Source organism: Dama dama, chromosome 11 (genome assembly GCF_033118175.1).
Source record: "Dama dama isolate Ldn47 chromosome 11, ASM3311817v1, whole genome shotgun sequence".
NCBI lineage: Eukaryota > Metazoa > Chordata > Mammalia > Artiodactyla > Cervidae > Dama > Dama dama.
The window spans coordinates 93,011,402-93,035,078 of NC_083691.1; the positions used below are offsets into that span (position 1 = coordinate 93,011,402).

The 23,677-nt window shown below is 43.7% G+C and overlaps 1 protein-coding gene and 1 long non-coding RNA gene across 2 annotated transcripts in view; one reads left to right on the forward strand and one right to left on the reverse strand.

Annotated features, from left to right (window-relative positions):
* LOC133065617 (uncharacterized) overlaps positions 1 to 14,593 on the reverse strand; it is a 29,044-nt gene extending 14,451 nt beyond the window's left edge. The window contains exon 1 of the long non-coding RNA XR_009694918.1: positions 14,498 to 14,593. This is a non-coding gene — a long non-coding RNA (uncharacterized LOC133065617). The remainder of the gene's footprint in view (positions 1 to 14,497) is intronic.
* A 3,431-nt stretch (positions 14,594 to 18,024) lies between these two features.
* HK2 (hexokinase 2) overlaps positions 18,025 to 23,677 on the forward strand; it is a 67,159-nt gene continuing 61,506 nt past the window's right edge. Inside the window, exon 1 of the mRNA XM_061155828.1 lies at positions 18,025 to 18,545. Coding sequence (XP_061011811.1) covers positions 18,483 to 18,545 — 63 coding nt within the window. The 5' untranslated portion in view covers positions 18,025 to 18,482. The remainder of the gene's footprint in view (positions 18,546 to 23,677) is intronic.

Sequence of the window (23,677 nt, forward strand, 5' to 3'; positions counted from 1 at the left end):
AAAAAACTTCAATTCCCTGGAAAACTAAAAGGTACCTGGAATAGTTCTTTGCTAAAAAAGAAAAAGTTATGGGAAGATGGAATTATGAAGTTGCTTGAAGATAGCAGAAGGGAGTGGAACAAAATAGTGAACTTGCTGTTTAATCAAGTTCCTGATGAAAATGAAAAACTTGTCTTTCATTTTTCCTTAAAAACTGAAGAAACGTTTAGGCCAACCCCATACGTTGAATCCTGTCACTCACTTGCTTAGCACCCTTTGGAACTTGGACAATATTTCCTCTCGTAGCCCTCCAGAGCCTCATCTCACACTCCTTCCTTCACGCTGCCCCCATTCTGTACTTCCCTCAGGGACTTGTCCTTGCCAAACTGTTTCCTATTCTGTTGCCTTTGAGCATGCTGTTCCCTCTCCTGGAAGGCTTTTTGGCTCCACTCTGCCTGGTGGCATCTGAGATGCCATGCACATTATGCAGTGTCTGCTGAGGCTGGCACCCAGGCAGCCCTCGTTCCTAATCACACAAGTCAGAAAGGGCTGGCAGCTTCTCAGTTGCAGAGCACCACACTCTTCCCTCATAGCATGTGTCATCACTTGTATTATATACATACTTCAGTTTTTGCTTTTTAACTGCCTGGAGAAGGGGGTAAGTTCCATGAAGGTAGAAATCATATTTGACATGTTAACCACTCTCTCTGTGGGCTTAATACAGTGCTTGGTATAGCAGGTACTCAATAAATTCCTGTTGAATGGATGGATGAATAAATGAAAGCCAGCAGGGTAAGGGGAAGAGGGTCTTACAGTCTGGGTAATGAAGAATTAAGTGGCAGGATGGCACCAATACTGAGAGAACCTGAAGCATGAGTAACATCCTGGGTCTTTCTCTTGAGAGTCCCATCTGTCAAAGCTCTTAGAATGTGTACTGATCATTTTCTAAATGGGGATAAATATTAACACACCTTTATTATGCTGAATGTGAACTCAACCTGCACAATTCTAGGCCTTGTCTCTCGAGATGATCACCAGACACAAATGGAGAGAGAGATGGGTATATCCCCCCTTTTTTTTGTTTTTTAGCTGAGACATTTATTTATCCAGTATCTCTTTAGCCTGAAAACAAAACCATTAATTAAAAAGACCAACTTTTTAGGATACAGAGCCGGGTTGATATACCATCTGGGAAACTGTGTGTATCTGTGTCAATTTCTGATTACTAAGCCTCTGGAAATATCTTGAGAACTAACTCATGCCTACAGAATAGGCACAAGCTTCTGGTGTCATCAGGACTCAGCCACCACCAGTGGATGGCGGCTCTCTTCCATGTCAACATGACTCTCTCCCAGAGCTCTGTTCTATAACTTAATTCTATTAAACCTAAAACTTCATCCACCCCATGGCTCACATCCCCACAAATTATAGTCACTCTCTGTGGTAGTCATTAGTTCTAGTCACAGAATATTTCTAGTTCTCCAAGTTCACAGCAGGATTGCATAACCTCATCCCTTTAAATTTAGATGTGACCATGTGACTTGCTTTGGTCAATGTAAAATTCAGCAAGTGTACACCAAGAATTGAACTTTGGCTATATCATGGAAAGACAGAGACAGCTTCTGTCAGCCTGGATCCCTAAGTGAAGATGACAGGAAACAGAGGTAATGTCAACCTGTAATGTAATAATTAAACACAAAGATAAAATTATTAAGAACTTCAAGATGACAACAGCAGATCATCCAGCCACGCAGAATCTGCCTTTCCCCCTCCTCTCACACCTCCATTCTGCACCCTGATAGCTTGATGTCCCTTCAAGCTGCTGTGTTCTGCCTTTACTACTTACTTACCTTTTTGGTGCGCTCCATACCCAGAAGGCTGCCCTCTCTTTTTGGCCCCTACATTGCAGGAACATTCTGACCCTTTCCTAGGGGATGACTGCTGAATCAACTCTGTGCTGAGACCTTCCCTCAGGGCTTGCTGACGGCTGGAGCGTCCTCACTTCTTGTCTGCCCTCACTGGCCAACACTGCTCTCAGCAACAGTATGTCAGCTTTGTGTCCTGACACCCACTCTCTAAGGCTACATTGTAGCTGTCTCTGATCAGGGAGGGAGAGCTATTCCTTATGCTCTTGTGGATTTAAAAAAGCAGGTATTACTTTATCACTAAATGCCTAGAGAATCCAAATCCCAGAATAAAAACAGAACCCTCTCTATAGTCTCTTTCTACTTCCTTAAAATTTTTTTAAATTTTTATTTCTTTTTTTCTACTTCCTTTTTAAACTTCCTTTTCTTTGTATCTACAGTCAATAGAAAATTAGAACCATAACTCAATGGACATCAAAGTTTCTGCTGAAGAAACTGGTAGCATTTGATAATTTATCATCATTTAAAATTGTAATTACATTTTATAATGATGTGCATGATATAAAATTTAGTGGGTGTGAAAAGGTAAACACAAAATGTTAAGTCTCCCTCTCCTGCTCCCACTGCCCTTACTTCCTCTATGTCAGGTTCTGGAATAACCTTCTGGAGATCTTCTATGTACTTACAAATATACAAATATTTTCGCTCTCCTTCCCCTCCCCCTACTCTTACAATGTTCTGCAGCTTTTTCTTTACTCTGAACATGCTCTGTAAATAATCCAAAATCTTTGCAACTTTTTATAGCTCTTTATAGTATTCCCTTATTTAGGCAAATCATAATTTGCATTAATAAAATGATGTATAATTTCATACATATTCAAATGTATTTGTGAATACTTTCCTAGAAGTCAAAGGGTATGTTCATTTTTAATTTGATATAATGTCAAATTGCTGTCTGCAGTAATTTACAAGAGTGCCTGTCCCCATACATCTTTGTTAGTATAGTTTCTAAAATCTTTCAAAGTTGTCAATTGATATGAGCTGAAAAATGTATCATCATTGTAACTCTAATTTGCATTTTTAAAATTATAGTGATCTCAACTATGTTTCCATATATTTAGAGCATTTATGTTTTCTTTCCTATGAACTCTTCATATTCTTTCCCATTTTTCAAATAGGAGAATGCTCTTCTTACTGATTTTTAAAGAAGTTTGTTTATAGCAGGTTTGACTTGAGGAATTAAAAATTTTTTTTTAATGTAGCTAAATTCATCTTTCTTTTAAGGCATCTGGGTTTTGTGTGATGCTTAGAAAAGCTTTAATTGGAGGTTACTACAAAATTTTTCCCACAATTTTTTCTAATAATTTTTAACATATAAATCTTCGTTTTATCTGGAATTAATTTTGTAGTAAGCACTAAGCTAAGAATCCAAATTAATTTTTCTTCACTGATCTTCACCCTGATGTTCCAACACCATTTATATATTAGTTAATCCATTTTTTCCTCACTGACTTGAAAAACCACCTTTAACATATACTAAGCCCCTATTTGTCTGTGGATCTGTTTCTGGATCTATCTCTGGTCTGTCTAATCATGATCTAAACTCTCTAACTTCTGTTATTATGTCAAAGGGGTTACTACAGTATTTTAGGCTAGTGTTAGGGGTGCTGCTGGTATATAGCAAAGCTAACTAGGCCATATGGAGACAATTCTTAATCCTGGCCTAAATCGTTCATCATCTAGCTCTTTGCCAACTACAACAAGGGAGCGTCTGACACTTAAGGAGCAATGGGTTAGGGATGTCTAGACACCACATCCTGCTCTCCGTTAAGCTCACAACCACCCTATGAGGTAGGGTGCTCCTTGAGTTATTTTAGTCACAAGAAATAGAGATTCTCTGGAGCTGATTCAAATAATAAGGGGGTCATTCTTTTCCTATATAAATAAGGGGGACATGAATCTCAGCCACCTCATCAGGAAAAGCCCACAACAAGATCTCCCAGGAAGATCTCAAGCTTTTTTCTTTGTAAAGTGCACATCATTTATGTAGTTTAAAAACATAAGCATACACAACTCACCTTCCAAGGTTGAATGCATGCATACTTAATGACTTATAGCAAACATACTAGAGTGCTGGCCTATGACAAAAGCTGGGGAGGAAAAAGTTGCAAGTATCAAGATGGAAGGGTTAAAAAAATGAAAATGAAAAGAAATAAACTGCAAGTAATGGGACTTTTCATGAGCTGATGTGAGTGTGCTATGCATTGAAGAATTGTGAATCATTTGCATTTGAGATTCTTTTAAACATTAAAAGTCATAAGTCTGTTCTCTATAGCTGCATCTCCATTGCTGCTCTGCACATAAATATCAGTAGCATCCTTCTAGATTCCATATATATGATATCTCTTTTTCTCTTTCTGACTTACTTCACTCTGTATAATAGGCTCTAGGCTCATCCACCCCATCAGAGCTGACTCAAATGCATTCCTTTTTGTGGTTGAGTAGTATTCCATTGTATATATGTACCACAGCTTCTTTATCCATTCATCTGTTGATGGACATCTAGGTTGCTTCCATGTCTTGCTGCAATGAACACTGGGGTAAGGGTGGGGGAGAAGAAGAGGGTGAGATAAATGGAGAGAGTAGCACGGATGCATATACATGAACATATGTAAATAGACAGCCAGTGGGAATTGCTCTGTGACTCAGGGAACTCAAACCTGGGCTCTGTAATAACCTAGGGGTAGGGGAATGGGTGGAAGGTAGGAGGGAGATTCAATAAGGAGGGGACATATGTACACCTATGATTAATCCATGCTGATGTATGACAGAAATCAAACCAACATTGTAAACCAATCAGCAATTAAAAACAAGTAAATACTAAAACAACAACAACAAATTAAAAGTCAAAATGTGAAACTCCAGGCAGTTCACTGGAGTCCTTAAGACAGGTCTCCATTTTGGGGGGCAGGTTATACAGGGATTGATTAGAACTCAAAGAGGCAGTGGTGAGCTCTTCTCATAGGAAGACTAGAAAGAACAGGGCAGCCAGGTCTCATGGACACTGAGCTCCTTGTGTCTCAAAGTAAGGTCCATGAACCGGAAGCATGGCTCTCACCTGGGAACTTGTCAGAAATGCAGAATCTCAGATCTCACGCCAGACCTGCTTAATCTGAGTCTGCCTCTTAACAAGATACACAGGTAACAGGAAGAAATCATTAAAACTTGAGAACCTCTGCTCTAGGCTATAGTTTGGGAAGAGGAATGTTGCTTAGGATCCAGTACAACCCAACCTACTGAGCCATTTCTTTGTCCATCTGTGGTGGTCCTCATAGCTTTTACCGCAGAAGGGAAACAAGTTTGAGAGGATTCAGGATGTAGCCTCAAGGAAAGTGATCAGAATACAAAGAAGACAGAGGTCATTGGATTTGGAAAGGACTAGAAGCTATGAGGTCTGGAAGCTACAGGCCAGGGCGTTTGGTAGCTGTCCTTAGGGCCATTGAAGTCTCCCAGGATTCTGCAGGACTTGGAGAAGACAAGAAGACTATATTCCAGGAGCCCAAAAGGGAAGGATGTCAATAAAATGAAAGACTGGGGGTGACCCAGCAGGAGGCCATGAGTCTTAATGGAGTGGGACTTTTACTCAAGGATAGAGCCATCACCGGCCATGGGAATGCCAATCTCACTTACCCACCCTCAGTTCTGAAGTGTGTGGGAAGAGAAGCCTCTAGAGGAGAGCTAGGATTCAGGTAAGGTCCAGTGGTAAAGGACACATTCTGTGGGGAAGTTGATGATGCAGGAGAATTTCCTGGTACAAAATGGGGCTCCACAAGGCATACTGTGGATACTGAGATTTGAAAAGAGAGGTAGAAAGTTAAATGGAGGACAGCAAACTTGGAGTAATCCAAGGAAAATACGTAGGAGGAAACGGCTGGAGGGAAGCCAATATTTGGGGAATAGCATCAGTCAGGATAAAGTGGGTTACACTCCTTAACCCCAACATTACAGGTTGACATTACCTCTGTTTCCTGTCATCTTCACTTAGGGATCCAGGCTGACAGAAGCTGTCTCTGTCTTTCCATGGTATAGCCAAAATTCAATTCTTGGTGTACATTTGCTGAATTTTTCCTTGACCAAAGCAAGTCACATGGTCACATCTAAATTTAAAGGGATGAGGTTATGCAATCCTGCTGTGAACTTGGAGAACTAGAAATATTCTGTGACTAGAACTAATGACTACCACGGAGAGTGACTATAATTTGTGGGGATGTGAGCCATGGGGTGGATGAAGTTTTAGGTTTAATAGAATTAAGTTATAGAACAGAGCTCTGGGAGAGAGTCATGTTGACATGGAAGAGAGCTGCCATCCACTGGTGGTGGCTGAGTCCTGATGACACCAGAAGCTTGTGCCTATTCTGTAGGCATGAGTTAGTTCTCAAGATATTTCCAGAGGCTTAGTAATCAGAAATTGACACAGACACACACAATTTCTAGAGTGGTATATCAACCCGGCTCTGTATCCTAAAAAGTTGGTCTTTGTAATTAAAGGTTTTGTTTTCAGGCTAAAGAGATACTGGATAAACAACTGTCTCAGCTAAAAAACAAAGAACAGTGATGTATTGTTCTGGATGTTTTAGCTGATACTTTAATCTCGACTCCCTGAACTCCCGTGTCTCCTTGAGACATCAACCAGTGTTGCAAGTTGGAGCAGCCAACCACACATTTTCTCTGATGGCTAAAATCCCATCGAGTGATGTCACACTGTCTTCTCTGATATGATTTAGAGAAGCAAAGTTTTAATGTTCTTGGATTGACCAACGAGCAAGGGTCTGTGGCTATTTTGAGTGCCAGCCTACTAGTTCTGCAGAAATATAAATATTAAATCACAAATGTTAACCTCTCTGGGTTCTGGGACTATAGATCTATATAATCTGTTGTGATTAGGCCATCAGTTTATAAATTTCCTGTTTGGATTACTTTGAAGGAAGCAGATGCTAGACCCCAAGACCTTTGAAGCAGTCAGATAGGGGACATTGTTGGCTGTCTATCACATCTTCTTTTCCCTAAAAAACCTGATATTGTTTGGTCCCCCTAGTCCATGAAATGACTAGGGGAAGGTAACCCTGTCATCAGCTCCAGGGATGAGCCCTGACTGATCTAAGCCAGGTGTCTCAGTCTTGGCACTCTTGACGTATTGGATTGGATAATTCTTTGTTGTGGGGACTTTTGTGTGATTACAGGATGTTGGGCAGCATCTTTGCTAGTAGTATTTCCAGCCCTAGTTGAAACAACCCAAAATGTCTTCAGATATTGTCAAATGTCTGCTAGGAGGCAAAATCACCCCCCTAGTAGAGAACCACTGATGTAAATCAGCCATGATAATCTTACTCTTCTTTCAAGATAACTGAGTTTAGAATGGGTATATGGCAATTTGACTAATGAAATTAAGGGAAAAGAAGGCTACTGGGGAGTTTCAGGATATGTTTTATTACCTTATAAGAAAGAGACCCAGGAGGAGACAAGTCCTTTCTCTTTCTCTGGATTTTGTAGCTTGTGGATGAAATCTGGATACGTTGTAGCATGAAGATGAAACAAACTCAGAGAGAAAGACAAAATCAAGAGATTCTCGGAGAAGTGGGGCAAGAGCCCTGATACACCCACCAGGAGCCCAGCCCACCAGTGGGCAGATTTTTCTTAGAAACAACAAGTATTTTTATTGTTAGAGCCAGAGTGTTTTGTTCCTTGCACCTGAAATCATCTGAACTGAAGTCATTGGGGAGAGTGGCACAGAGAGAGGTAGGGCCCTCCCTCATTCCTGCTGGGACAATTGCCTTCTTAATTAAAAGTAATAGATTTCCCATAATGGCAACCCACTCCAGTACTCTTGCCTGGGAAATCCCATGGACAGAGGAGCCTGGCGGGCTACAGTCCACGGGGTGGCGAAGAATCAGACACGACTTAGTGACTAATCCACCACATTTCCCATCATTGAAGCGATAGGACGTTAGGAAGTTTGCTCGGATTTTTGGCAAGTTTATAAATAAACTGAGCTCCTACTGTCTAGAGGACAGGGATAAGGCAGCTACAAAGATAAGGACTAGACGATGCCGGGCCAGGAACAGATACAAACATCAGAGAAGCGCAAACGGGCCAAGCTGTGCTAAGTAGGTGGAGGAGTCAGATTTCAATGCCGAGACTGACGCAGGCTCAGCTGATCCCCCAGCACTGAAGCCAAACCCCCAGGTTTGCTTATACCGTGCTTTTTTTTTTTTTTTTTAACCATTGGCTGCACATTGGAGTCACTCATGGAACTTTAAAAAATATTGATGCCTGGGTTCCCTCCACCGTCCTCGCAAGCTTCTTATATAATTGGACTGCTGTGTGGGCTGAGCATCATTTTTTTAAAACCTCAAACCTTTCACAGTTGGTGGATTCAGGTGTCTAAGCCCCAGTGCTTTCCATTCTAGTGTGTTGCCTTTACACTCGTGGGTACGTTTCTTATTTCTATCTTTGTGTGTGTGTGAATAGATAATTCTTGCACCTGGTGCAAAAGACTACACAAACACACACAAAAAGCCTACACAATACAGTTTCTCTCCCATGCCTGTCTCCCAGTTACCTACGTCCTCTGTCTAGAGGACAGTTTATGACTGTACTACACAGGCGTATGTTTATTTTTGGTTCTTTTTATACACTAATGATAATTTTGTATGCATACTGCTCTATAGCTTGAGTTTTTGACTTAACTGTATCTTATAGATCATTCGATATTAATACCTAACCTCTTTGGTTTTTATTATGTGACGACTAAGTAATACCCATGTATGGATGGGCTTTAATTTACCTAACCAGTCCACAACTGATAGGGCTCAGGTTGGTCCTGCCTGGCCTTACTATGACAAATTATGCCCCAGTGTATAAACTTACATGCATATGTAGGTATGTCTGTAAGAAAAATGGGATCTCAAGATCAATGGGTAGGAGTGCTTGTAATTGAGACCTGTGTTAAACTGACCTCATGGAGGCTTTGTTCTGTTAGCAAATGTGCTGGAAGAAAGAGCACCTCCTAGACTTGCCTGGAGGTCCAGTAGTTAAGATTCTGGGTTTGATCCCTGGTCAGGGAACCACAATCCCACATGCTGTGGTCCGTGCCACTCCCCTCCTCCAAAAAAGAAAGAGTACCTCTGTCCCTGTGGTAAGGGGTGTTATCATTATTTGATTTCTACTGAACTGATGGGTAAAAAAATGGTACAACAATATATTTAAAATTTGCATTTTCACTACTCTGACTGATGTTAATCATCTTTTCATATGCCAAATAGTCATTTGTTCCTTTCCTATGAACTTCTGTTTGTATCCTTTACCTAAGAGTTCTTGATTTCATTTTCTTATTAACTTAAAGAAGCTCTTTATATAGTCACCACTCTTTCAAAGAGCAGTCCAAAGGTGAGAATCACTGTCTTAAGAGTTTTTCCTGTCTCCATCCCTCACATTCAATCATTGATCATGTCCTGTTTGGGCTACTTCATGCTCTTATCACTAATTTCACATCTTGTCTTCTGTCATAAGCCTAGTAGTGGCATTCAGCATCTTTCTCCAGGACTCTGGTCTCACTTCCCACCAATCGGTCCTCCACATTGCTTCCAGCCTTGGTGCTATCCTTTTGCGTGCTGATGGGATTCTATTCCTTCCATTTTGTCTGAGCCTTCTTTGCCTAACTGCCCAGCTTCCCTCCTGCCAATCCCCACTGAAATCTGCTCTCTAGACCAGAGCATTGCATGCCATTCAGAACAAACCAATCCTTTCCATGACTCCAAGACTTGGCATTTGCTGTTTCTGATATGTGGAATTTTCTTTAATCACTGAGTTCTTATCAGATAGAAAACTTGATATTATGAGTGATGTGCTTAGGTAACTGGTATTCAAGATCCACCACATATGAGGCTCTGAACTTTAAAGTCTTTGCATATCGTGTCTCATGATCTCCACTTTGCAGATAAGAAAAGCAGAGCTCAGAAAGTCTTGAGACCACACAGTGTTCCCATGTCAGTTTCAGCATGCTGCCATGCTCTTCTCAGGCAAACTGTTTGGGGGATAAAAGCCCTGTGGCCTTCAGGATAAGGGGATCAGACACAATAGCCCTCACATTTAGAATGGCACTGCACGGGGGCTTCCTGGCAACATTTCATAGTGGCCTTTTCCCCATTTACTGTTGACATTGACTGTATCTGTGGACAGAAACTGGGTTTCAGAGTATTGTGGACAGGGTGAATTTTCCAGCCAGGTCAATTCATTTATGGTTAGTTCTCCTGCTATCATTTAGCCTACTGACTACTTTCTTCTTCCCATTGAATATAAATGTCCTATTTTTAATGTTCACTTGCTTTTTAGACTTCCCTGGTGGCTCAGACAGTAAAGAGTCTGCCTGTAATGCAGGAGACCAGGGTTTGATCCCTGAGTCAGGAAGATCCCCTGGAGAAGGAAATGACAACCTAGTCCAGTATTCTTGCCTGGAAGATCCCATGGATGAAGGAGCCTGGCTGACTACAGTCCATGGGTCACAAAGAGTCGGACACGACTGAGTGACTTCACTTTCACTTTCACGATTTCACATATAAGTGAAATCATACTGGTCTGACTTATTTCACTAAGCATAATACTCTTCAGGCCCATCCATGTTGTTGCAACTGGGAAGATTTCATTCTTTTTTTTTTTTAATGGCTGGGTAATATTCCATTGCACGTACATACATCTTCCTTAACCATTCATCTATGGATGGGCACTTAGGTTGCTTCTGTATCGTAGCTATTGTAAACAATACTGCGATGAACATAGGGATGCATATATCTGTTCAAATTAATGTTTTTGTCTTCCTTGAAAAAGTAACCAGAAATGGAAATAGTGGATCCTATCATAGTTTTTAATTTTTAATTTTTTGAGGAACATCCATACAGTTTTTCACAGCGACTGCACCAGTTAACATTCCCACCAACAGAGCTTGAGGGTTCACTTTTCTTCTCACATCCATCAACATTTATTTGTTGTCTTTTTAATGATGGCCATCCTGACAGGTGTGAGGTGATATCTCACTGTGGTTTGGATTTGCATTGCCTTGATGATTAGTGATGCTGATCATCTTTTCTTGTGTTTGTTGACCAGATGCATGTTTTCTTTGGGAAAATGTCTATTCAGGTCTTCTGCCCATTTTTAAAATGGATTGTTTGTTGAGTCGTATGAATTTTTGTGCATTTTGGATATTAATCCCTTCACAGATATACTGTTTGCAAATATCTTCTCCCATTAACTAGATAGATTTTTCATCTTGTTGATAGTTTCATTCACTGTGTAAGAATTTTTTAGTTTGATGTAGTGTCATTTATTTTTGCTTTTGTTTCCCTTGTGTGAGGAGACATATCCAAGAAAATATTGCTAAGGCTGACACTGCCTGTGTTTTATTCTAGGAGTTTTATGATCTTACACTTAAGTCTTTAATCCAGTTTGAGTTTATTTTTGTATATGGTGTGAGAAAGTGGTCCAGTTTGATTCTTTAGCAAATAGTGGTCTAGTTTTCCTAACATCATTTATTAAAGAGGAGGTCTTTTCTCCATATTATATGCTTGCTTCCTTTGTCATAGATTAATTGGCCATGTAAGTGTGGTTTTATGTTTGGGCTCTCTATTCTATTCCGTTGATCTATGTTCTATTTCTGTGCCAGTACCACACTGTTTTGAGGACTGCTGTAGCTTGTGGTACAGTTTGAAATCAGGGAGTGTGATACCTCCAGTTTTGTTCATTCTCAGGATCATTTTGGTTACTTAAGGTCCTTTGCATTTCCATAGTTTTAGAATTTTAAAAAATTTTAGAATTTTTTATTCTATTTCTGTGAAAAATGCCATTGGTATTTGATAGGGATTGCACTGAATCTACAGACTGTTTTAAACTTTACAATGTTTCACACTTAGTGACTACTGGGTGTGGTGAATGTGTTGCCAAGCTTTGGGCCTGCCTAGCCCCTTTGAACACCCTTCTTAATTTAGGACTTCTCCAAGTTGTGACTCCTGACCCTGTGGGCCTGCTTCCCCAGCTTCCCTTGAATCTAGGGCATTAGTATGTGGCTCAGGCTCTGGCAACCAATTGTAAGATGTCACTTCAGAGGCAAATACCATAAAGAAAGGGGTGCCACACAGATTTCCTTCTAGCAAGGATGCTGACAGATCAATATCTAATCATCAAAGATGGCTGTGGCATATCGCAGCTGTAAAACCCTATGCTTATCATCAGGTGTTGGGCAGAGAAGCCGGAGCCCGGTAGCCACAGTAATAGCATATTCACCAGCAGAGTTTGATGGTATAATCTGCACATTATGCTTAGCTGGCTAGTCTCTGAATTTGATTCTCTGATCCTCCTGAAGATCCTGAAAGGGACCACAGATTCTTCAATAAACTCTTTTTCTGCTTAAATTAGCTTGACGGTGTTCAGTTTGCAACTGTGACAGATAAAATTAGATTGTTGTGTACCCTGTGGCTTCAATTTTTAAATTGCAACTGCTTTTAAATGAGTCTTTTCCCCAATCTCTCAAATTCATACATTACCAAAAAAAAAAAAAATTTCGCACATTACAATTGAACTATGAAACATAAGAAATTTATGCATACCATTAGGGCCCAACATTAAAGACAACACAAAGCAAGTAGTCCTAAACATTTATATTCAGGGCAGGCCCGCTCTCAGTCTTAATATTCTCTAAGTAATCCCATTACTTACAACCTGATGCAAACTTGATAAATCCCAACTAGTTCAAAGGAATATTTGACAAAGAGAGTGGCCTCTTGCCAAAGTGGTCTCTTCCCAGGGCAGCTCCCTGAAGCCTAATGGTCAGGCTCAGGTCAGCCCTGTGTGAGGCAAGAGGCAGCCTTGTATAAAACCTGGCATCGTATCTATCAGACATGCCTTTGCTGACTTTGGCCTGTGGCTCTGTCTCTTCCTCCTCCAAAACTCCATCACATATAAACACACGCATGTTTTGCTCTTGAAAGTGAAAGTGAAGGTCGCTCAGTCATGTCCAACTCTTTGCGACCCCATGGACCATACAGTCCATGGAATTCTCCAGGCCAGAATACTGGAGTGGGTAGCCTTTCCCTCCTCCAAGGTAATCTTCCCGACCCAGGGATTGAACCCAGGTCTCCCGTATTGCAGGCGGATTCTTTACCAGCTGAGCCACAAGGGAAACCCAAGAATACTGGAGTGGGTAACCTATCCCTTCTCCAGCGGATCTTCCCAACCCAGGAATCAAACTGGGGCCTCCTGCATTGCAGGTGGATTCTTTACCAACTGAACTATGAGGGAAGCCTCTTTTGCTCTTAGTGATAGACTTTTCCATTCTGTAATAATCTTTTTATATCTTTGATTGAACAGTTAATCCCTCAGAGGTAAGAAGCACATTTTGTGTTTCTTTTGTATTTCTCACAGCACTGAACAGACTGTCCTGAACATAGCAAGGGTTTGTTTAATACATATTTGCTGATTGATTTCTCTTTGGGTTATGGAATGTAAATTACATGGATGTGTCATGAATCTTCAACGTTTGTGTGTGTTTGTGTGTGGGGATGGGATCGAGGATCAATAAATAATAAATTCCACATGTAGAGTTTGGAGCCAGAAAAGCTGAAGATGTAAGTCCTGGCCTTGAGTGAGCAATACTCTTTACTTTGTCATGCACGTGTGCAGGCTTATAATAATACCCACTCCAAACACCTCCCAGGATTGGGAGCTTTGTGAGATAACAGGCACTTGAAGTACCTTGTGACTGTTATCTGGTCCACAAGAAATGGGACCAGAGAGGGGAGTGGGGAAGAGGCTCTACAATTACGGTGTGGAGAAAGAATTATAGATGACATGACCTGCTGGGCAGATGGTGACTGCAGCCGTGAAATTAAAAGACGCTTGCTCCTTGGAAGAAAAGCCATGACCAACCTAGACAGCATATGAGAAAGCAGAGACATTACTTTGCCAACAAAGGTCTGTCTAGTCAAAGTGATGGTTTTTCCAGTGGTCATGTGTGCATGTGAGAGTTGGACTATAAAGAAAACTGAGCGCCAAAGAATTGATGCTTTTGAACTGTGGTGTTGTGGTGTTGTGAACTTGAGAGTCTCTTGGACTGCAAGGAGATCCAACCAGACAATCCTAAAGGAAATCAGCCCTGAATATTCATTGGAAAAACTGATGCTGAAGCTCAAACTGTAGTACTTTGGCCACCTGATGTGAAGAACTGACTTACTGGAAAAGACCCTGATGCTGGGAAAGACTGAAGGCAGGAGAAGAAGGGGATGACAAAGGATGAGATGGTTGGATGGAATCACTGACTTGATGGACATGAGTTTGAGCAAGCTCTGGGAGTTGGTGATGGACAGGGAAGCCTGGTGTGCTGCAGTCCATGGGGTTGCAAAGAGTCGGACATGACTGAGCAACTGAACTGACTGACTGGGTTTGGTCCCACCTGCCTGGGGCCAAAAGGTTTTGTAGCACTGTACTACTGGGTTTCTAGACAGTATTTCTAGGCAGCAGGCACCCTCATCTCCCACTCCTAGCCAAAGCCATCAAAACCACCTCAGACTTTAAAACACCTAACCCTATTGCCTGACTCCCTAACCTACCTTTACCTTGGTTCAGGTCCTGACACTGTCTTACAGCTTCAGCCTCTTTCTGCCTCTGGTCTCTGACCTCCTTCCTCTGTATCCAATGGAGGGCAATTATTGCTATAAAAAAGCAAATAAGATCACATCACATTTCTAAGAATCTCTGTTGGATAGCTAAACCTATTTATCTGTGGCGTTTCTATATCTAAATGGTTATGAGACTCTTGCTGTCCAGTGAGAGATGTTGGGTATATGAATTGTTACACAAAATGTGGACAATGGTTATCTCTAAATTTTTTGTATTCATTTATCAAACAAATATTACATGCCTACCATGTGACAGGCACCATTCTAGGCCCCGTGGACACGAGCAAACAACACAGGTACAAATCCTGCCTTCTTGTAGTTCACAGTACACAGAATGGTTTGTATTTTATAGGTCACTTTGGCCCATGAGTGAAGAACTGACAATAGGGGTTGGGTGTAGATAGGCATGAATGGAAGCAGGGGGCAAGGCAGGACAACAAGATATTGGCTCCGGCTGAGTTGTTGGTGGCTTGGCTATGGGTCAGATTGACTACTCGCTGACAGACTGGCTGGATATGAAGGTGAGTAGTAGGAAGGAATCAAGGATGATTTAGGGTGGATGATGATGCAATATGCTGAGACAACTGGGAAAGGAATAGATTTGAAAAGACAAGTTGAGTTCGGCTTTGGACATGTTAAATGAGAGATGCTAGTCACTTCAGTGGGAGATGACAAATGGCAGTTGGAGAAATTAGTCTGGAACTCCGGGAGAGGTCCTCGCTGCAGATCTACATTTGTGAGTCATCAGCATGTAAATGATATAATAGTCATGGGACTGGCAGGGAACACCAGGGAGAGAGTGTAACTAGATCAGAGAAGAGGGTGAAGGACAGCCCTTGAATATGCCAGCATTTACCAGTAGGGAAAACAGGGGCTAAGGAACCTGGAGTGAGGTTCGAGGGAAACCAGAAAGGTAAAGCTTCCCTGGCTCAGTAGAGGAAGGTGTGTCCAGATGAGGGATTTGGTCAGCTGTGCCCAACATCCCTGAGAGATGGAGTAAGACAAGGGTATAAAAGAGAAGAGAAAGGACTGGATAACCAACAAGGGCCTACTGTATGGCACAGTACTCCATATTTTGGAATACCCTATCAAAGAATATGAAAAATATACATATATATATAATTGAATATATACAGAATAGTTTATATATATATGTAAATATAAAACTGAACCACTGTGCTATACAGTGGAAACTAACATGACATTGTAAATCAACTATTGTCGCTAAGTCGTAGCCAACTCTTTGTGACCCCATGGACTGTAGCCCACCAGGCTCCTCTGTCCATGGGATTTTCCCAGGCAAGAATACTGGAGAGGGTTGTCATTTCCTTCTACAGAGGATCTTCCTGACCCAGGGACTGAACCCATGTCTCCTGCATTGGCAGGCAGATTCTTTACTGCTGAGCCACCAGGGAAGCCCATAAATCAAATACATGTCAATAAAACATTTTAAATGATAAAAAAGGGATAGGAACAGAGGATTTGACAATATGCATGTCATTGTGGTGACTACGACCAAAACAGTTTTGGACCTAAGCCTGAGTGGAATACAGGGAAGGAAGGGTGAGAACGTGTAGTTGGCAAGAGTATATAGCTTCTGAGAAGTTTTGCTGAGAGGCTAGATCATCGATGTTTTTGTTTTTTTCTGTATATTTGTATACAGCAATTTGTATATTTGTATACAAGTTTGTATATTCTTATTTCCCAAGAATGAACATTTAATACTTCTGTTTTATTATTATTATAGATTGCAGATAGCACTCCCCTGTTTATAAGAGAAGGACAAACTCCCCAGTAGAACATTGCAAACCCTCATCTTCCCTCTTCTGTGATCTTTCCAACCTCAGGCTTGCTGTTCTCCACAATCACTGATCTCCCATAGGCTGCAGTCACTCTTGCTGGCTTCCATCATGAATAAAAGTCTGGTACCAGCATACAATCCGGCAATCCCACTCCTGGGCATATACCCAGACAAAACCGTGGTTTGAAAAAATACATGCACCCCTATTTACAACAGCCCAAACATGGAAACAACTTAAACACCCATCTACAAATGAATGGATAAAAAGACATGGAATGTATATATAATGGATTACTTAGCCATCAAAAGAATGAAATAATGTAATTTGCAGTAACATGGGTAGACCTAGAGATTATCATACTAAGTGAAATAAGTCAGAAAGAGAAAGACAGAGAGAAAGACCAATGCTATATAATATCACAAATACCATGTAATGTCACTTATATGTGGAAGCTAAAATATGACACAAATGAGACAGAAAGAGATTCACATATACAAAGAATAGACTTGTGGTTGCTAAGCAGAAGGGCAAGGGGAGGGAAGTATTGGGAGTTCAGCATTAGCAGATGCAGACTATTATATATTATATGGATAAACAATAAAGTCCAACTGTATACCACAGGGAACTGTACTCAATATCTTGTGATAAAGCATAATGGAAAAGAATAGGAAAAAGAATATACATGTATAACAGCATCACTTTGCCATACAGCAGAAATCTACACAACATGGTAAATCAAATGTTATTTCAATAAAATTTCTAGAAAAAGGAAAAAAAACGTTTGATGCTGGACATTAGCTGTGGCTCCTATTTGTTCCAGAATCCCTAAGCCACCCCACTCCACACACGGCCAGGGTCATTTGGTTACACACTTAGCATCCACACAGTTTCACTCACGCCATCAGTCCCACAGCTGCAGACAAAAGTTCTTTTCTCCTTTCCACTTCCCGGCTCTTAGAATGGCAGGATGGGATAACTAATAGAGAAAAGAATAGGGCCTCAAAGTCAGAGGGACGTGGGTTCCGTCCCTTATCTGTCACTCATTAACTGTGTGATCTTGGGCAAGTTTCCTAAGGGCTCTGTATCCTCATCTGTAAAACAAAGTCAGTAAAACTCACATCCATTCAGTTTTGTGAAGCTTGGCATAAAGTAAAGCAGTAGTTGTGGCGGCTAACTTTGTGTCAGCATTGCGCGGACGCCAGGAGCCACAATAGGTGAGAACTAAGATGCTTCAGAAATGTGACCCGGTAGCAGGGGCCCCTCACATGACCCCGAGATGCCAGACAGTGTCTCTCTCCCCGCCCAGGGCGTGTGCAGGTCCGCTGACCCGTCTTTCCAGTCACCCCACACTCCGGGTCTGTGATCATGCACCCCCCACCCTTGGCTGAGCCTGACGCGGCGTTGGCTCATGCGCCTTTGCGCCGCAGCCTCTTGCCACGGACCACACGTCTCATCCTCGGCGCCTGGCCCCGCCCCCCGCCCCAGGCGCGCCCCTTCAGCTTGCCCACTCCTGGGCTGAACGGCCGCGCCCGCGGGCCGTGAGCTCCGACTGGCTGCGCCGCCGCGGCGGGCGGCCCGTAGGCGCACACACCCTCCCCGCGCAGCCAATGGGCGTGCGCGCGTCACTGACCCGGCGGCCCGCGAGCCGGCAATCCCTCAATAAGCCACATTGTTGCACGAAACTCCAGCACAGGAGTCCCAGGCCGCCGCTAGCACCGCCGTGACACCTAGCCGGGAGGACCCGCCAGCGAGCGCAGCCCACGTATGAGCCGGAGAGGTCCGGTCGCCCTAGTGAAGCCGGACTTCGATTCTTTCTCAAGTTGAGCCTTAGTGATCTTGTGGCTGAAGTTAGTACTTGGACAGTGGGACATCCCAGCAAGTCGCCGGGAGTGACTCTCGGTCTCCTTTCAGCAGTTGCGACTACCAAAACCTGTTTTTAGAGACCCGAAACCCTCCAGCCGGGCGCGCCATCGTGTGCTTTCTTTGTGTGCCTCCCGGACTCACCAATCCCGGCCGCCAAGCCCAGGTACAAAGCGGTCCGACCGCGCCGCTCTCCTACCCCGCACGCGCTCCGGCCTCGGTTTCCCAACTCTGTTCCGTCGGGAGTTGGCAGGATGATTGCCTCTCATCTGCTCGCCTACTTCTTTACGGAGCTCAACCACGACCAAGTGCAGAAGGTAAGTGGGCGCGGGAGGGGCGGCTGGCTCTCCTCTGAGGACCTTACTTTGTCCGCGGGTCTCTTGCCGGGTCCCGGCCGGCTAGGAATCTCCTCTTGGACCGTGCGGGGACCCGCCTTCTCCCCATTCTGGGCAGCGGACGCGGAAAATACCAGGACGGCGGGGAAAATCCCCGGGCTGGAGGAGCCACGTCCGCTAGGCACCGGCCGGCGTGTGCGCGCGTGCGAGGCTCCGGAGCTCGCGCACCGCGCGCCGCTCCCTCTCTGCTGTCCCGAGCGCGCTCGCGCTCCCCCCACCCCCGCCCCTGGAGGAGCGGGCCACCCTGCACGTGGTCTGTGACTGCCGGCTCCACGTGGGAGGAACCCCCCTTTCGCCGCCTGTGTTCCGGCCAGAGCACGTGGGGAGAATCGTGGCGGCTTTGGGGGAGAAGAGTCGGCTCCCGCGCTAAAGACGGCATTTCGGGGACCTACGATTCCCTCTAGCGTTCCTCACGGCCTCGTGGGGAAAGACCACACGGGAAAAGGCTGGGAAACGGGCAGAGGAATTTCGCCCGCCGCGCCCCTTTTCCGGAACTGAGGCGCCCGGAACCGAGGCTCCGCTAGGGACGTTCGCCCCCTCCTCCGCTCGTCCCCCAGCGCCGGGCTCCGGACCGCCCCGCCTCGAGTACCCTAGCCCCGGGCCCGCCTCCAAATGGGGGGCGGACTTCGGGTTTTACTTTTGGTGTTCCCAAAAGTTTCTCCAAGAGGACCAACTCCACAACCCCCTCGTTCCTTTGCCGTCTTCCTGGGGATTTTTGTCGTTCTAGAAAGGAGCTTTTTCCAGTTGTAGGCCTCGACCTGTCTGCCCACTTTCTCTCTCAGCAGTGCCCCCAAATCCGAGCTCTTGGCGCGGGCCGGGTCTTCTACCTAAAACGAACCTCCTGCCTCGCCGGGGAGCCTGGCTCTCTGTTCCTCTGGGTATGGAGTGGGGGTGGGGCTAGCCAGGGCCCCAGGCGCTCTCTGGGGGAGAATTGAGTTTCTGAAATGCTGGAGATTGCGGGATTGGCTCCTGCCCTGGGCCTCAGCTAGGATTTGAGACGAAGGGGTGGGCGGGGGTGGAGGGTGTCCAGATCTGTGAGTCAATGACGGAACGTTGCTCAATTACATACTTGAAATTTCTGTCTTAGTGGGAACACATTTTGGGGAAAATGTTTTAACATTATCTTTCTGTGGGGTGACCTGCTCATACTCTCTTTCTGGTTGATCCTGAGAGCGAAGGAGAGGATGGTGGGTCGCCATCTCAATGTTTTCAGAGCCGTGGCAGATGAATTCCAATATAACATGAAGTTTCCTAGCCTCAAACTGGAGTAGGGAGCAGATGGCAGCTGGTTTAGTTGAGTTTTACTTTGCTTATAAGTGACTTGCTCTCTAACTCAATCCTCGGATGAGGCTCAGCACTTTAATTTAAGTACCTGTCTGTCAGAGGCAGGATCTTAGCCTTGGACTTATTTGCCCAAGAAGTGAGTTAACCCTTGTGGAAGACTACCATTTCTTGGCAAGTCCTAGAATTCAAAGCTTGGTGTTTAGTCACCCAAGTCGTGTCCGACAGTTTGCAACTGCAGGATGTCAGGCTCCTCTGTCCTTCACAGTCTCCTGGAGTTTGCTCAAATTCATGTCCATTAAGTTGGTGATGCTGGGGCTTCCCAGGTGGCTCAGTGGTAAAGAATCCGCCTACCAATGCGGGAGACGCAGTAGATGTGTGATTCCTCTAAATTTAGGTAATTCCTCTAAATTACCTGAGTCGGGAAGACCCCCTGGAGGAGGAAATGGCAACCTGCTCCAGTATTCTTGCCTGGAAAATTCCACGGACAGAGGAGCCTGGTTGTAACCTCATAGGCTACAGTCCATGGGGTAGCAGGGTTGGACACGACTGAACAACTAAGCATGCACGAATTGGTGATGCTATCTTACCATCTCATTCTCTGCCACTGCTTCTTTTGCCTTTAGACTTTCCCAGCATCAGGGTCTTTCTGATGAGTTGACTCTGCATCAGGTGGCCAAAGGAGCTTCAGGTTCAGCAGCCCGCCTTCGGATGAATATTCAGGGTTGATTTCTTTTAAACTGGAGGGTTATTAATTCAGGGGCGGTCTTCTCAGTTGGGTGAAATATTGCCCCAGGACTTCTAAATTTACTCACTCCTTGTACAGAGGATGGAACCTAGGTCCACAAATTTACCCTCCCCCAAGCCAGAGGATGAAAGCTAGGGCTGGAACCGTACTGGCCTGGAATGGGGAGTGGTCATCCCTTTAGTCCCAGATTGTAAAGAGAATACCCAGGATATGTAGAAATGAGTTCTAATCTCTGTTTTGTGGTTTATTAACCACAGGACCCTGAGCAAGTCACTGTGCTTCTTTGGACCGCCAACTTTTTTTTTGTAAAACAAGATGATAAACCTCAAGTTTCTCCACTTTAGGAAGTTGTGATGATTAAGCACAACAATGTAAAAAGTTCTTTATTGTGGTTTTCTCTGCACTTGCAGCTAGCTAGCTACCTTTCAGCCGGTGAAGTGCCTCAGGGACACTTGGGTGTATTTCCTGTAAGTTACCAGTGGGGGCAGAATTGAGTCAGGCCTTAACTCAGCAGTTGTGGAAGCTGGAATTTAGTCTCCCAGTTTAGCTGAGCAGTAAAAAAGTTGGAGAAAAAAAGATGAGAGTGAAAAAGTTGGCTTAAAACTTAACATTCAGAAAACTAAGATCATGGCATCCAGTCCCATCACTTCATGGCAAATAGATGCGGAAACAATGGAAACAGTGAGAGACTTTATTTTCTTGGGTTCCAAAATCACTGCAGATGGTGATTGCAGCCAGCATATTAAAAGACGCTTGCTCCTTGGAAGAAAAGCTATGACCAACCTAGACAGCATATTAAAAAGCAGAGACGTTACTTTGCCAACAAAGGTCCGTTTAGTCAAAGCTATGATTTTTCCAGTAGTAGTGTATGGATGTGAGAGTGGACTATAAAGAAAGCTGAGTGGTGAAGAATTGATGGTTTTGAACTGTGGTGTTGGAGAAGACTCTTGAGAGTCTCTTGGACTGCAAGGAGATCAAACCAGGCAATCCTAAAGGAAATCAGTCCTGAATATTCATTGGAAGAACTGATGCTGAAGCTGAAACTGCAATACTTTGGCCACCTGATGCAAAGAACTGGCTCATTGGAAAAGACCCCGATGCTGGGAAAGACTGAAGGCAGGAGAAGAAGGGGACAACAGAGGATGAGATAGATGGATGGCATCACCAACTCGATGGACATGAGTTTGAGCAAGCTCTGGGAGTTGGTGATGGACAGGGAAGCCTAGCGTGCTATAGTTCATGGGGTCAGAAAGAGTTGAACATGACTGAGCAACTGAACTGAACTGAACTGAACTTAGGTGAGCAAAGCTATTTGATTCCAGCTGCATTTAGGAAATAGGAAGCGAATCAGAGACAGTATTTTGGAAACATCTTTTAAACCATGTCTCTTACATCTCCAGCATTGGCAGGAAGGTTCTTTATCACTAGTGCCACCTGGGAACATAGAGCAGTGACTCTTAAACTCTTAAAAGTTGATCCTTGAAGGAAGAATTAGGAGAGAAGTTTGAAGCTTGAATTTTAGAGTTTTTTGAAAAGGCCTTGATTTGAACTCTTCTGAAATCCCTATCATTTTATATATTCTGAGCTGTAGTCTGAGGCAGGGAAAGTTTAGGTTCATCTGCCCAAAACTAGCCCCATCGGAATCACTTGTCTCCTGATAGACAAGTCCAGTGTTTTGTGCTGTTAGGAGAGGAAGGGTTATTTGCTCACTTTTGCTAATTTGACAGTTTGAAACTCAAGAGCAAACACACATAGCATCTACTGTGTACCAGGCAGTTTTAAGCTCTTTACATCTGTTATCAGCATTTGCTCTTTACATCTGCTCATTAACATTCACAGCAACACCATGAAGTAGATACTATTATCAGCATTCCTGTTTTACTGGTAAGCAATTGAGGCACAGGTGACTTGTTCAAGGTCACTAACTTTTTCGTAAGAGCAGGGAATTGAAGCCAAGCCAGTTGGGATCCGCAGGTCCTTGCTCATGACCATACTGCCTCTGCCTCTGGGACTTGCCTCTGGGACCATTAGGAGACTCCATCCTGGTCTATGTCTGTGTTCACTTTTGGATGCTGGCAGCACCTTCATCCAGCATGTCCCGGAATGCAGCTAGCTCTCCTCTTGGTCAGATTAATGGCACCAGTGCTCTCTGACTTTTCTGGTTGGGATCCCTGGGGTCATTTAATTGCATTTCCTTTCTGATTGCTATACCTTTGTCAGCTGGCCTCTGGGTTACTTCAGAGGCCTCGTGGGGCTTGTTTCTAGTCTCTTTCTAGAGTTGGACTAGATCATTTCGGAAGTCTTTTAAGACCTTGTACTATAACTTTATATGTGGAACCTAAAATATGACACAAATGAACTTCTTTATGAAACAAACAGACTCACAAAGAACAAACTTATGGTCACCAAAGGGGGAAGGGGTGGGGAAGAGTAAATTAGGAGTTGTGGTTAGCAGATACAAACTATATATAAAATAGATAAACAAGGTCCTATTGTATCGCACAGGAACTATATTCAATATGCTGTAATAGGGCTTCTCTGGTGGCTCAGTGGTAAAGAATCCACCTGCCAGTGTAGAGGACTTGGGTTTGATCCCTGATCCCCTAAGACGCCACATGCAGCAGAGCAACTAGGCTCATTCACCACAACTGTGAGCCTCTGCTCTAAAGCCCGGAGCCGCACCTGCTGAGCCCATGTGCTGCAGCTCCTGAAGCCTTCACGGCCTAGAGCCCGTGCTCCGCCACAAGAGAAGCCACAGCGATGAGAAGTCCACATGTCCACATACTGCATCTAGGGAGTAACGCCTGCCGCCTGAAACTGGAGAGAAACCTGTGCAGTGTCAAACAGCCAGCATGACCAAAAATAAATATATAAATTTTAAAAAATGCTTTAAACAATATCCTATAGTAAATCATAAAGGAAGAGAATATGAAAAAGAATATATATAATTTATCTGAATTACTTTGCTGTATACCAGAAACTAACACAACTTTGTAAATCAATTATACTTAAAAAAAAGATTGCA